A 15,870-nucleotide genomic window follows, 5' to 3' on the forward strand; every position below is an offset into this window, starting at 1 on the left:
ATATATTCACACAAACAATATAAAATAGGGTAAAACTTGGTACTCGAGTTACAAAACTTGGTATTTTGAACTTGGTTCGTACCATGAACTTGAGTTAAATCATAAAATTTCAAAAAAAAATTCATGGTACTCGAGTTCTATGAACTTGAGTACCATGGAAAACTTGATTTCCACATAATCGAGGTTCAAAAAAGTGATAGATTACTAAATATTTAGCAAACAGTAGTAGATCCATATATACTTTCCCAAAGAATAGTATATGACCATTTTGGTCGGAAATTGGGTACTTGAAAACACTGCAATTCTACAGTGACTTCATTAATTAGTCCCATTATCATGATATAACATCAATCAAACTTTTAGTCCATAATTGAAAACAAACTGTTTAATTGAAGTAGAATATAAAATAGTAACACTCCAAAGTTAGGGTTGAGACACACAGTTCAATTAATTAAATGAAGATTTCTTCTCAAAGTAGAATATAAAATAGTAACTCCCCTAAAGTTTGGGTTGAGCCACACAGTTCAATTAATTATGTGAATATTTTTTCTACAAAAAAAAAGAAGATTCGGTCCAACAAAAATAGTTGAACTGGATTGAAACCTTGATTAATAAACAGCACTGCAGCAAATTTATAAGATACCAGAATAAAATTTTGGGTTAAAAGACATTAAATCTGAAACATATTTTCAATTTACGATTTCAATTCAAAAAATATGTAACGGATTTTTTAATTTATCAATTTTATTTTGTGAAGCATGAGAAATTGAGAGTGGCAATATCCAACTCCAACAATCTTGTCAACACTATCTCAACACATTTAATTTTGCTTTAATAAATGTTTTTTTTTAATTATTACTACAACCGTAAAATTTACCTCTATAAATGGGGTTGGGTACACTTGCCCAAGTCTTTGCAGCTCAAATCAATTGGTCATCCATTATCTATCCAAGTAAATGGGTTTGGTCTAGGTGAAAACTATTCAATTTTATTATATAAAGTTTTATGCCTGCAATTGGATGACACTTGATTTTTCCCACAAGTTTAATGAACTGTTTGAAAGTTAGGATTTATATCCGTGCAATTACTATGGAGTTGCAAGATGTAAAAATTTATGAAAGGTAAAAAAGTAAAAAGTCCATTGGTTAAAAAATTTTAGGATCCAAAGACTAAAATTGAAGTGAATTTGTAACTTTAAATCCCACTTAATTGATTCGCTGTTACATTGTTTAAGACCTAAAAAGAACCCAAACAGAGCCACATGAATGTGCTGCAAAGCACAAGCTTATTTTATTTGATCTTTTTTTTTTTTTGGGTTATTGGGCCTTTAATTATAGGCCCAAAAGTTTAGCATATTTGTTAAGCCCAACCCATGAAAACCTTTAAATATCCAACTTCCAACAACAAAACCCCTAATAACTAAACTCTTTGCACAAAACAATCCACAGAGAGAGAGAGAGAGAGAGAGAGAGCTACAACTGCGAAACTTGCTTGGCGCTGTTAGAGAGAGAAGGAGACGATTTGTGGTTTCATTGTGAGTTCTCTTTTGTCAATTCTATACTGGGTTTTTGCTAAAGATTTTGTGCGCACTACGTGTTTGTTAGTATTTCTCTAAGAGAAATAGCATAAAATGAACTGTCATTTTGATTTCTGATTTATTTTCGCAATGTTTCTTATGGGTCTGTTTTAAATTGACTTGAGATGAAGTGGGTTCTCCCCATTTTGTTTCTTTATTTTTTAGTATCAGTATAGTTCCTTCTTTGTTTGTAAGGGTGCAATGTTTTCAGGGGTGGCCCTAGACATTTTGGGGCCTAAGGTGAGAATTAAAAATGTATGTATATGTGAGCGGCCCTAGACATTTTTGGGCCTAAGACAAGAACTAAAAATGTATGTGTATGTGTATGTGTTTATGTATGTATATGTGTATGAGTGTGTATGTGTATGTGTATGTGTATGTTTATGTGTGTGTATGTGTATGTTTATGTTTATATTTATGTTTATGTTTATATTTATTTATGTTTATGTATGTGTGTATGTTTATGTATGTGTAGGTGTATGAGTGTGTATGTGTATGTGTATGTGTATGTGTATGTTTATGTGTGTGTATGTGTATGTGTATGTGCATGTGTGTTTATGTTTATAACAATTTCGTTAGTTACTTTGGTGTGTTAAATCGAACATTTATGTGTATTTATATTTATCTTTGAGTTTATGTGTGTGTATGTTTACGTTTATATGAGTTTATATGTATTTATGTGTATGTGTGTTTATGTTTATGTATATGTATATTTATGTGTATGTGTATGTATGTTTATGTGTATGTGTATGTGTATGTGTATGTGTGCTTATGTATGTGTATGTGTATGTGTTTATGCGTGCTTATATTTATGTATGTTTATGTGTATGTGTATGTATGCTTATATATGTGTATGTGTATGTGTATGTGTATTTGTATGTGTATGTCTCTTTGTCTTTTTTAGATTCAAGTGCAATACCTTAATGCAATTGTAATTAATGGTTGAGATTAAAAATTGAAAAAAAAAATTTCAATGCAACCATTAAATAAAATATATTAAAGGAGAGTTAAAAAGTTAAAAAAAAAGTAAAAAATGTAAAAAAAATATCTACGACAGTGCACTTGATCTCAGTCTGTCTTTCTTCTCTCACCATTTTTTTTTTTTTTTTTTATGCGATGCTTTGTTCTTCTTCATTTTATTTCTCTTTATACATCACCTAGGTTGACAGGAGAGGAGCGAGCGAAAGCCACGTCAAGAAATGAAATCAAAGATTGTACTGTTGAGCCAAAAACTATGAAAATCTCTTCCTCTCAACTCAGATGATCCTCTTAGGTGAAATTGTGGCTCACGAGGTTTCACCGGATTATAGTGTGTGATTTTTGGTTATTTATTTATTTGAGATTATGAAGCAAATAGTTTTTATATTTTGCTTACCCTTTTTATTTTCTGAAAACACTTTTGGGAAATACCATTTTTTTTGCTTTGCTTTCAGTCTATCATTCTTGCTTGTGGTATGTGTTTGATTAATTTGGATATAAAATTAGTTCAACAAGATAATTCTTCTTTTAAAATATAATAACAAAACCAATATATGTTTTTTTAACGGTGGGTTCACTTTCAGTGTTTTCATTTTGTGATTTTGGTTGTTTTGTGGGTTTTGTGCTTTGATTTCGGTGGGTGTGATTTGATTTGTGATTTGAAGGGCTTCTGGGTTTTTGTTGCGATTTGATTTTGGCTGGGTTTTGGTCGTGGTCCTGGTCGTGATTTGATTTTGGCTAGGTTTCGGTAGTGGTGCGTGGTTGGAGGTGATGAGTTTGAAAAGTTCCGGCCATGGAGGTTTAGAAGGAGAGCTTGGTGGTTAGCTATGGAGCATGGTGTGACGTGGGTTGAGGCAGAGAGAGGATGAGAGGGAAATAGGAGCGACCCTAGACATTTTGGGGCCTAAGATGAGAACTAAAAATGGGGCATTTTTTTATACTTATATATTAATTAAATTAATGTTTATATTATATTTTTCATCATTATTTTCATTTTCTTCTAAATTATTTTGAAATTCATTATCAAGATTTGTTGTATTGCAAAATTGAACATCATTTTCTTCTAAATTATTTTGGTGAATTTCTTACTCATTTGTGATATTTTCATCTAAATTTGTGTTATATTTTGTTTATTATTAATAACAAATTTATCCATTGATCATTTTTGAGACTCAATTAATTTTTCTTATTTTTTTCTTTTTTTAAGTTTTTCATATCCAGATGCATATTTTCTAGTAGATATTTCTAATCAAACAATATATTTATAAAGACTAAAATAAAAAATAACTTTCAAGTGTAGAGCAAATGAGAAATAGAACCTGATTTATATAAAAAGTATTATTGTAGTTTCACTGAATAATAACAAGTTTTTAGCAATCTCAACCTGCATAAATTAAAAAAAAAAAAATTTAAGCACAAGCATAACAAAAATTTAAGCACACCCATAACACTGACACAAGACTTATTAATAAGACCTACCCACAAAAAAAAAAAAAAAAAAATGCAGGCTTTAAAAAAAAAAAAAGAAAAAAAAACTTGAAGGCCCAAACTTAACGGCCAGTCCAGGAAGGGTCCAGGCAGGCAGGCAGCCATAATGATAAACAAAGCTATAAAGCAGCCAAGGAGGGCCCAAATAAACAAAGTTATCTTTAAGTTCTTAACAAATAAAATAAAAGCCCAAATATTTATTATAATTTTATACCTGATTCCTGAACCTCCTCAGAACCTGATACGGACACGGTGAGGTGAGCAGTTGAGACTTGAGAGAGGCGGAGAGCAGAGAATCAGAGAGAGGACTGAACAGTGGAGACTGGGGACTAGAGAGAGGCGGAGAGCAGAGACCAGAGAGAAAGGTAAAATTTTTAGGGTTTTGATTTGTGATTGTTTTGTGGTTAATATCTTAGATCGGATTTGTAGTTTATCTGGTTGTTTTTTGGTCAATGATTTTGTTTAGAACCAATGTTTAATAGGATTTACCAAAATTTTTGTTTGTTTTTTTTTTGGTTAAAAGGATGTGCCAGATTTTTTTTGTAATTCATTTGAAACTAAATTTTCTACTACCCGGTTGGTTCTTTTGTAAAATTTTGGGGGCCTTAGGCAATTGCCTAACTCGCCTAAGGGAAGGGCCGGCCCTGGTGGTTAGAAGTAGGCAGTGCCTTTTCTGTTTGATGAAATTCTTCAAAGGGGTAGAAACTACTTTACTTTTTGTCTGTTTAGGGTCTCATGCCTCGCCAATACTAAGACGAACTTATTTCTAAGAAACGGAGTTACAATCCCACCAAATATAGTTGAATTGTTTGTTAGTACACTCTTTAGTGTCGCTGAAGTATCTGTGTGTGTGTGTGTATGTATCTATATGTATCATTGTATATTTTTGTCTGGTTGATTATGGTCTTTTGTGTAGATTCCAAATTTGCCGTAGTTTCTATTAATTTGGCTTAATATTCTGTTATATTTTCTGAAGCATTAGTATGGGACTGACACTATATGTTAATGATTTTCAGGAGTCCTTAATGGCAGATTCGGGTGAAAATCAACAGCCTGAACAAGGTATAATTCTTCTGCTGTAATCCCTTCTCTTTCTTTGTATATTCACCATTTGGATACCATTCTTATCTTTTGTTTTTGTGGTTATTTGCTATTTTCATCCCAAAATATTTATAATCTTTGTCTTTTCAGTTTGCAACTTTTTCAGAAAGCCTTCAAGGAATAAAAACATCAGAAAAAGAACAGTTGATGAAGAAGATGAGGATGATTCAAAAACAGAAGGCTCATTCTTACACAGTCAAAAGAAAACCATAAAGCCTGACAATAAGCTGTATTTTTCGACTGGATCCTCTAAGAACAAAACGTCTACTGAAGCAAAGGAAGAATCTGAGAAGCCAATTTTTCAGTTTGAGTCTTCAAGGGAAATTCAAGTTGAACATGATAGCAGAGCGACAGCAACTCTAGAAACTGAGACCGATTTCTCAAGAGATGCTCGTGCATTGCGTGAGAGATCTCTTAAGCAAGCAGAGGAGGCTTTGAAGGGGAAAGGAAAAAGCTCTGGGGATGAAAAGTTGTATAGAGGAATTAATGGATATACTGATTACAAGGCTGGTTTCCGAAGAGAGCAAACGGTTGCTAGTGAGAAAGCTGGCGGAGCACATGGGCCTTTGAGGGCTTCTGCTCACATAAGAGTTTCAGCGAGATTTGATTATCAACCGGACATATGTAAGGATTACAAAGAGACTGGTTATTGTGGGTATGGAGATTCTTGTAAGTTTATGCATGATCGAGGGGATTACAAGTCTGGATGGCAAATGGAGAAGGAGTGGGATGAAGCAGAGAAAGTAAGGAAGAGAAATCTAGCTTTGGGATTAGATGATGAGGATGATGGTGGTGTAGACCCTGGTGAGGAAGATGATGATGATGATTCGTTGCCCTTTGCATGTTTCATTTGCAGGCAGCCTTTTGTTGATGCTGTTGTAACCAAGTGCAAGCACTATTTCTGTGAGCATTGCGCATTAAAGGTATCCCTTCTATACCAACTTAAATTATGGAGCATAATCAGTCTACTGTTTGTGAATTTATGATGCCTGTTTAAATTTTAAGAGTGAACCTGGCAATGGATTAAATTGCAGACTTGTAGTTTATGAAACATGACAAAGTGTAGGCTTGTTAGAAAGATTTATTACCAGTGTTGTCCCCTCCCCAATACTAGTAGCACATACTTACACACTTATGTACATATGTAAACTAGTTAAATTTTTAGATGAGGAGCTCTGCCATGCAAATTAATGATACAATCAAATGCTATGAGTGAATTTTTCAGCAAGATGCTGACAGATGGGTTTCCAATGCACTAACATAGAAAACTTAGAGCTGGTTTAAGTTTGAGAAAAAATTCAGGTGTCATAATTATTCTCAAAGTTCAAGGTTGCATTTCTGTCAAGACATATTTTGCCTAGGTATGGTAGTGGGTTCTTATAATGGGCTTAGGGTTTGTGCATGGATCAAACACATAAGGTTGTTATATGGGTGTAAATAACTTGATGATTAGGGTTTATAAACTTATTTCTTAGTGAAGTCTTTCAAAACATGTGTTTTCTGTATAAGTAGTTTGAAGTCCTATTTATTAGAGAACTGAGTTATGCTTTTTTTTTCTTTGTGGTTTCAATTTTGAGCCAATTGCTTGTTAAATTTAAGCCAACTGTTGAGTCTGCAATTTTGGGCATTCAGTCAAGGTGTATGTTGGGTCCAACAAATCAATGTGGTCATCAGATCTAGGATTTCCTTTTGATTGTTGTCATAAAATCTCTTATTATGAAGTTTCTAGCAAGATTGATTATGCAGCTGATGACATGAGCTTTTAGCAAATTGCATTGTCAAAACAACTCTGTTAAAAATATATATATCATGTTGTCATTTTTATTTGTTTTTGTTCTGTGCTTAAGCATGGCCAAAGGTTTCCTACAAAACATGTCAGTCTGATTTCATTGTTGCCCATCTCTCCTTTATTTGAAAGTGTATTCTAACTGGAGGCTCTTCTCTTTTTCAGCATCACACAAAGAACAAGAAATGCTTTGTTTGCAACAAACCTACTCTTGGCATTTTCAATACAGCTCATGAGATACGCAAAAGGATTGCCGCAGAGGGTAAATAATAGTCGCTTGGTTGTTCGTCGTGCTCTTTGGTTGTTCGTCCTATTTGGAACAATTTGTTTAATTAGGTGGAGACTGTTTCATACATTGGATCCAAAAGGACACAGGTCATGACATTGAAGTTTCTTTTTTGTTTTTGTTTTTTATGATCCTGATTTATACGTCTTAACCTGATATGTAAGAAACTTTTATGATATTTCATATTAGCTTTAATAAGTAAATAGACTTAACATATTAGTCATTCTCTTTTATTGGGGGATTATTGGGAAATTACCTTTTAAATATTTTCTGGTGAGAAACAAAGTTCCAGTTTTCTGCTTTTGCTAATTGGGTGTTCAAATGATCACAAAAGAGGAAGGTTTGGAGCTCTATGTAGACATGGTACTTGGCAGGGCTGTTTATGATGTGTGCACCCAGATGTGTCACGGGAAATATGTTTGGTTTCCTTCTCCTCTACATTGATGAAGAGGCGAAGAGGCTGTGTTAACCTGGTATATCTAGTTTTTGAAGATGGAAGATTGTGTGATCAGTACATAACATGACATACATGAGCAATGGGTTCTTGCCTCTGCTGTGATATGTGAGCTCACAATTTGGGCACTGGGTGTTGCTGAGACCATGGTTGTTTGATGTCAGAAGAGCACATTTTGCTTGGTGGGTAAGAGTTCATTGGTGAAAGGTTCTGGTGGCTACAGGCCTGCATTTAGGATGTCAAGAGTTCCTGTTGATGGTATGAAATATTTTGAAGGGTAGGGAGGTGGTAGAGGCGATTGGAAGGGATAGGAGAGAACAGCGGACATTGGCAGAATTTGAGACATAGGTTTAGAGGACACTCATTGGCTGATCTTGGTGAGCTTTGTGACCCTGGTGAGCATTTGACTTTTATTTGCCTCTTGCAATTATTAATTTCTTTCTTTTATGGGTAAGTGCCATATTTACTTCCATTTATATTTTTGTAGAAAGGATTTCTCTCTATGAATTGTACAATTAAATAGCTGGTTCCAGTTTTGACCTCTTTTCACATTGTTTGGCTTCTGTTTTTTTGAGTGTTTTATGTAGTTGAACCAAATTCAAATGATGTTGCCCCATCCTCAGTTGTATATGCTATTTGTATTGAAATTATTCTATATTCTGATGTTGTATTAATTGAGTTGGATGATTGCCAATGAGCTCCCTTCCCATGCAAGTAAAGGTGGAGGGTGAGGTCAACCAATGGGATGCTTGTGTAATTGGCAATAACAAATTCACCTTTGTTGGATTATGGCTTAAGGATTCTATTGAATAGCATCTTAAATGGTTGATAAGCAGCTAGTTCTCTATCTGGATCAGCTTGGCAGCTGTTTACTTTGATTTGAAGAAGCATGTCAAAGGTGGATAAGAGTGATTGTTTGAGTGGGCAGAAAGGTGGTGGAGATATTAATTTGTCTCCAAGCAAATTGGACCGTGGTGTTTGTTTCTTTTTTGGTGACCGGACTAGTCTTCATGAATTGGAATATTGGAGCGATTGTGGTAGTGTGAATTGCAATCCTTTACGTGGGAGTATTGATTATTTGCCTTATTATATTGCTTATCGTGGGGTTAGGTGTGACCAGCGCAGCAGAAAGGTACAGTTGTTGTTGGGTTTTCCCAATCCTAATGATATGGAATCTGATTTTCCCGGTCCTAATGCAACATTAATTGCTGAGGGTGCTTGGGATGAGAATGAGAATAAGTTTTGTGGTGTTGCATGCAGAATTTTGGCTAATGCTTCAGTTGGAGATTGCTCAATTGGGTTTAGTTTAAGATTTCCGGCGGTAATGTCATTAGGAATTGGGGTATGGTGGGGGAAATTTGGAGCAAGAAAGATGTGAAGGATTCAGGTTACTTTGGAAGATTTGGGTTTCAGAATTGGGTAGGAGTGATTGACCCCCAAGGTCTTAGATATGAGTATACTAAGATTGAGGCTGTAAGAAATTCTTGTGCACAAGGGAAGGAAATTGTTAGGGGCACGGGAAAGTCTTATCCTGATGGGTTTTCCCTGGACATGGGATTTGGTTTGTTGGTGAGGAACACTGAAGGAAAGGTAGCATCGGGTTTCTTAAGGCCACAATTTGTGGGAGATGTGATTTATGTACATCAGGATGAGCTGAAAAGTAACCATAGCAGAATGCTGAATATGAGTTACAAGATAACCTTCTTGTTTGAGACTGATGGTTTATCCAAATTAGTCATTGTTTCTGCTGAAGGAATATATGATAGGGATATTGGTCTCCTGTGCATGATAGGACGTCGGCATCTTGATTTTGAATCACATGATCGAAATATAAAAAATGGTTCAGTGGACTGTGAAGCAAGGATTACTGTTCAATTCCCTCCACTGCATGCAGAGCAGGCTGAAATTGCTAAGGGAACTATTGAAAGCAGGCGATCAAAGTCAGATCCTCTTTACTTTCAACCTCTTCAACTGTCTTCAAATTCGATGACCACTACCCAAGCTAAAAAATCCATTTGGAAAATGAATTTGGGGATTACCATGGTTGTGATTTGTTGTGGTGGTCTGCTATTTGGTGTGCTATTTAAAGGCCGCTGCATTCTTCCCAAGAGGTTTAGAGACAGTTCTAAATACGAGGAAGTACCTGTTATTGGCAATGACAAATTGTAAGGGAGCTTATTCAATTAATACATGTACAAGAATTGCTACTGCATATTCAATTTACTGCACAAAAGTGAATTTAAGCTTTGGGTTGTATTACTGCAATAACAATTTAATGATCCAGCACATGACATTGATAATATAGGAATTGGACTCCATCGTTCACCACAAAGTAGCTATGGCCTATTTACTCTCTTTTGGTTCATTGGCATTGCATCAAAAAAAAAAAAAAGCCATAGCACCAGAAATTCATACTTTCAATATTCTTCTTCTTAGCAAGTAATGTCACCCATATTTCATTGCTTTCTTACTACTATTACTGTCATATTGTGATTTGTTTTCTCATTTTTGAATATCAGGAATACTATGACTTTCTATAATAAAAAGAAATGTATACCTTCATTTTGCGTTGCTATCTAGCACACAACAATTGCATTGAATGCTTTATTTCTGATCGAAATGGACTATCCTTTGGAACTGGCTTGAGCAACTTGTGAAGAGAAGTAATGGTAACCATTGAAAAACAGGAAAATACCTCACAAAAGGCATCAATCTGTCAGTAACTATTCATTTTGTGCATCGTACTTGAACAGTTCCAAAAATTTCTTCGGATCTGATCTTGTGCTTTCTATTTTTTAAACTTATTTTTTGGATGGGCTGCATTGTCATTTTCTGCTGGGTTCAGTTTGAATGCAAGGCTTGATTCTATATTTGCTGCTGATGTAATCATTAAACTTTGTCTTGATTAATGAAATATTTTTGTTCATCAAAATTCAATCTGTCCAATATTGTTAAATGTCTCACAAATTGACAAAAGGCATCAAATATCCTTGTTCACATCCTTGTGGCCTAGTATATTCCAGAATAGGATTTATTGTTAAAGGTATAAAATAACAATTGTACGAAATTATCAGAGGAATCTGTCAGGATTTGTTAGTTGCCATTCCAGAGTTGCAAATGCATCTTACTTTGTGTTTGAATATTGCAATTTCTTCATGTTCTAGAAACTATATTTTATGCGTTACCACTATCATAGTGATGTCTGAATATTGCAAGTTCTTCTTATTGCCTTTATAGAGTTACCACTATGAAAGTGTTGTTGTCTATGCTTTAATTTTGGAGAGCATGCCTTGGGAGGTACTGTGCTGCACAAGATACTGGATCAACACATCACTGCTACTAGAACACCGCACTTTTCTACACAATTGCTTTTCTCGCATTGGCCTAAAGATGAGTTAAGCAATTTTTTAGGCAATTACTTGAAGATATGGTTAATCTTTATTTATTTGCCAATAAAACATAAGAAAAGGAAAAATATATTACTGGAACTTTAAATAAATGATGTAGGAATTACAGAAACTGTATGTGGCAGTACTAGAAATGGTAAAATTAACCATCTTGTTCCAAAATACTGGATTTGGGATAAAGAAAAGTTGGAATCTATATCACATCGACCCCGAACCAAATTTCATTAGGTAGCACATTCTACTATGATATTAATCTATGAAATTTGCTACAAAGTGACCAATTTATGGTAACAACAATAGAGGAAGGATAGTTTTTAGTAAGTACACTTTACACAGCGAAAATAACTACCCTTGAATGGAAGATAAAGCTATCTAATATATTAATTTGAATTGATAAAATTGTCTAGAATATTAATGTTAACATTCACGAGGTTTTCTCACCACCTAAAGACACACTACTTTGTGTCTCTGTGTCTTCTCCTTTCCTTGTCATACTCCTTACAGGTGAAATCAAGGGTCTTTTTTGCACATGACCAGAAATTCCAGATGACTTTCTCACAAATTTCAAATTCTATTTTCTTAACCTTTCTCATCTTGCCATTCAGGATCTCAACAATCTATTCTTTTGGACATGAAGAACATATAACATGCCATCCAACATTCAATTCCACAAAGCATAAAAGATTGTCAAATTATAGAATCTTCAAGTAAAAGGATGAATAAATTACTTGATGAAGGAACATTGTTAGAACACAAAGCTCTGGCTGAATAGTAAATGATCTTGTTTTTGGGATCACTCCCTCCACTGCATTCATGTTGATATTGGCATGAGCCTTTGTTGTATGTCCAATAAACTTCTTCAAAGAGAGTTGCTATTCAGTGATAAAAAAAGAAAAAAGAAAAAAAGACATAATTTAACACCAAACGAACAGTTGTTTTTCATGAGACTGAACTTAACATCATCCAACAATTTTTGCAATTATTTATTTTATTTTATTTTTTTCCCTTTCAATTAGAGCATTATCTAGGATTAAGGTTACAAATATGAAGTTGAACCACACCAGCACTATAACAATATTCATGCCTCTTTTTTAACGACAATGCTATCATCTAATGTTTTTCATTATCTAATCTTAGATTAAACCAAAAATTGTGTAGAGTATTAAAATAACAAAATAAATAATAATTTTTTTTTACAAATTATAGAAACTCTTAAATCCTTTTTGAAACTTTTGTAATAAACTTTTGCTTAAATCAATTGTACTAGTTATTTTAATGTTCTTAAAGTATGTTACATGACATAAAGGGGAAAAATTTTGAAAAGATATTAATTTAAAAAGAAATGGGGTCCACCTTTTTTTTTTCCCCTTTTTTGGGAGAAGAAAATGGTGTCCACTTGGTACAATCACAATATATAAAACACAATTTAATTATATAACATATGATATAATTTGGATAAGAACTTATATAGTTTGAAATTCAATTAAGAATATTTTGGTAAAAATGATTAAATGATTGGTTGTTATATATATATATATATATATATATATATATATTTGTTGGAGAAAGAAGTAAGTAAGATTGGTTGTTATATAACTTCACTATTACTATATAGTGTACTATATGTTTTATAGTTTCATGCGGAAGGATTGACTTTTTTGTTTTGTTTTTTTTTTTTTTTTTGGATAGGTTTTTAATATATATTAAAAATTTCCAATAAAAAACATATATTTAAATTCATCTTTTTTAGTTTTAGTTAATGGAAACTCATTAAAAATGTGATTTAAAACGAATTTCAAACTTCATAATTCATGATTTTGATTTAAACTTTTTAAAATTTTAAAGTTTAATTTGAAACTACTCCAAACTGTAAAAAAAATAAATACTTGTCACAATCACAAGTTTATCTGTATATATTAAGATGATTCGAAAAGTTAGTTATTACTTTTTTTACTGTAAAAAATACCCCTAATTTAATTAATCTAAACCAATTAAAATGAGGTTAAAGTAAATTCTCTCCTAAGTAAATTCCTATCCACGTTGAAACACTATTTCTACTTCTACGTTGAAATCCTATCCCCTGTTCTTTAAAAAAAAAAAAAAAAAAACTACCCAGCCACCCAAAAAAACACTCCCTAAACACCAAAACACTCCCCACGTTCATTAATTAAAAAAAAAAAAAACACTCCCCATGTTCAAATAACGCTTTATCAATTATCTACCCATGTAACTTCTCACAAATACAACCTCTTCCCAATAGTGAAAAAAATAAAAAATAAATAAAACTCTTCCGTGCCTTTAAAAGTTCAAGTAAAAAAAAAAAAAAACACTCTATCAATTATCTACCCACGCTCCTATTGAAAAAAAAAAAAAAAAAAAAAAAAAAACTCCCCACATTCATCAAAAAATAAATAAATAAATAAATAAAACTATTAAAATTTACCCAAAAAACTAGTATAAATAGTTTGTGTTAGGAAAACATAATCAATTGCTACAAGATGATATAAATATTTGTCACAGTCACAAGTTCATATGATATGAAATGAGGAGAGTCAATCGCAAATCAAGAAAACACAATCATAGAAGTAAAAAAATTCAAAGCATACAATTCAAATTAAACAAGAAAGGAAAGGGGAAAAAAATGTATGTAATCCTGAAATAAATTGAGAGATTACTTATAAATTCTCAACGATAGAGGCACAAATAATCTAGTGTAAAAATAAAAGGGAAAATTAGATTAAGTTAGGTGGCAAAAAAAAAAATGTAATAAAAAAATTTATTAAAAAACTATTTAGTATAAGTGATTCGTCTAATTTTTATAATAAAAAATTGATAATATTATTTTATTTAAAGTAAATTACTAAGTCCTGAATTTATTTATTTATTAAATATATAATATTTATATATTCCTTGTTAGGAAATTTATTCTTTTTAAATAAAAAAAAGAAAAAAGAAAAAACCTTATCTCTCGCATTCTCACAAATTCTCAGGTTCGCTCCTTTCTGAAGAAACTTGCTCCTGCTTCTTCTCTCTTGCTTGCTCTTTTTCCGCCAATTTACTCACAGGTTAGATCAAATTGAAGCCCTAATTTCACTTACTTTTGTTTGTATTTAGTTTTTATTTCGAATGGTTTTTGATTGCATGATCTTGGGCTAAAGGTTTTTGTATTCACCTTGAATTGGAGCTTGTGAGATCAAATTTTCGACCTTGAATTGGAAAATTGATAACCCTAATCTCAATCTCTTTCTGGGTGATGGTGATTTTAGTGCTTTTTTTTTTTTTTTTTTTTTCATGAATATTTTGGATGTGTTTATTGGGGTTTATGAATTGACTGAAGTAGTTTTGTAAAATGTATTTTTTGGATGAATATTTTAGTTTTGGGCTTTTGAAATAAATTTGGGGACTTTTTTGGGGTTTCTGAATTTTATGACTTATTGTACTATCTGAGGGAGTTACATGAGCATGTTACTTTCAATGTATGGTGTTCAAGTTATTGGTACGGTTAGCAGGGGCGGGCCTAGACATTTTGGGGCCTATGGGGAGAACTAAAAATGTATGTGCATATGTATGTGTGTTTATGTATGTGTATGTGTATGTTTATATGTGTGTATGTGTATGTTTATGTTTATATTTATGTGTATATGCATATGTGTTTATGTTTATGTTCATTTATGTTTATGTATGTGTGTATGTTTATGTATGTGTATATGTATGAGTGTGTATGTATATGTGTATGTGTATGTTTATGTTTATGTGTGTGTATGTGTATGTTTATGTTTATGTGTATACGCATGTGTGTTTATGCATATTAAGAAATTTATTCTTTTTAAAAGAAAAAAGAAAAAAGAAAAAACCTTCTCTCTCGCATTCTCACAAATTCTCAGGTTCGCTCATTTCTGAAGAAATTTGCTCCTGCTTTTTCTCTCTTGCTTGCTCTTTTTCCGCCAATTTACTTACAAGTTAGATCAAATCAAAACCCTAATTTCACTCACTTTTGTTTGTATTTAGTTTTTATTTCGAATGGTTTTTGATTGCATAATCTTGGGCTAAGGGTTTTTGTATTCACCTTGAATTGGAGCTTGTGAGATCAAATTTTGGACCTTGAACTAGAAAATTGATCACCCTAATCTCAATCTCTTTCTGGGTCATGGTGATTTTAGCGCTTTTTTTTTTTTTTTTCATGAATATTTTGGATGTGTTTATTAGGGTTTATGAATTGACTGAAGTATTTTTGTAAAATGTATATTTTGGAGTTTATGAATAATTTGATACATTTGAAATGAACCAAGTGTAGTATTTGCTTTTGTAAGCCAAAATGGTGCATTTAGTTTTGGACTTTTGAAATAAATTTGGGGACTTTTTTGGGGTTTCTGAATTTTATGACTTATTGTACTATCTGAAGGAGTTACATGAGCATGTTACTTTCTATGTATGGTGTTCAAGTTATTGGTGTGGTTAGCAGGGGCGGCCCTAGACATTTTGGGGCCTAAGACGAAAACTAAAAATGTATGTGTATGAGTATGTGTATGAGTGTATATGTGTATGTGTATGTGTATGTATGTTTATGTTTATGTTTATATGTATGTGCATGTGTGTTTATGTTTATGTTCATTTATGTTTATATTAGTCATTCTCTTTTATTGGGGGATTATTGGAAAATTACCTTTTAAATATTTTTTGGTGAGAAACAATGTTCCAGTTTTCTGCTTTTGCTAATTGGGTGTTCAAATGATCACAAAAAGAGGAAGGTTTGGAGCTCTATGTAGACATGGTACTTGGCAGGGCTGTTTATGA

At 32.7% G+C, this 15,870-nt stretch overlaps 2 protein-coding genes across 2 annotated transcripts in view; both read left to right on the forward strand.

Moving 5' to 3' along the window:
- The first annotated feature begins 4,256 nt into the window (after window positions 1-4,256).
- Window positions 4,257-7,438, forward strand: LOC126723601 (zinc finger CCCH domain-containing protein 1-like). Its single transcript, XM_050427182.1, has 4 exons — window positions 4,257-4,407; window positions 5,059-5,104; window positions 5,234-6,066; window positions 7,095-7,438. The coding sequence occupies exons 2-4, from the start codon at window positions 5,068-5,070 to the stop codon at window positions 7,197-7,199; spliced, it is 975 nt and encodes a 324-aa protein (XP_050283139.1). The 5' UTR covers window positions 4,257-4,407; window positions 5,059-5,067; the 3' UTR covers window positions 7,200-7,438.
- Window positions 4,282-15,870, forward strand: part of LOC126723582 (probable F-box protein At1g44080) — a 35,867-nt gene continuing 24,278 nt past the window's right edge. The window contains exon 1 of the mRNA XM_050427170.1: window positions 4,282-4,342. The gene's annotated coding sequence lies outside the window, so the exon portion shown is untranslated. The remainder of the gene's footprint in view (window positions 4,343-15,870) is intronic.

The sequence above is a fragment of the Quercus robur genome, chromosome 1 (genome assembly GCF_932294415.1).
Source record: "Quercus robur chromosome 1, dhQueRobu3.1, whole genome shotgun sequence".
NCBI classification, from domain to species: Eukaryota; Viridiplantae; Streptophyta; class Magnoliopsida; order Fagales; family Fagaceae; genus Quercus; species Quercus robur.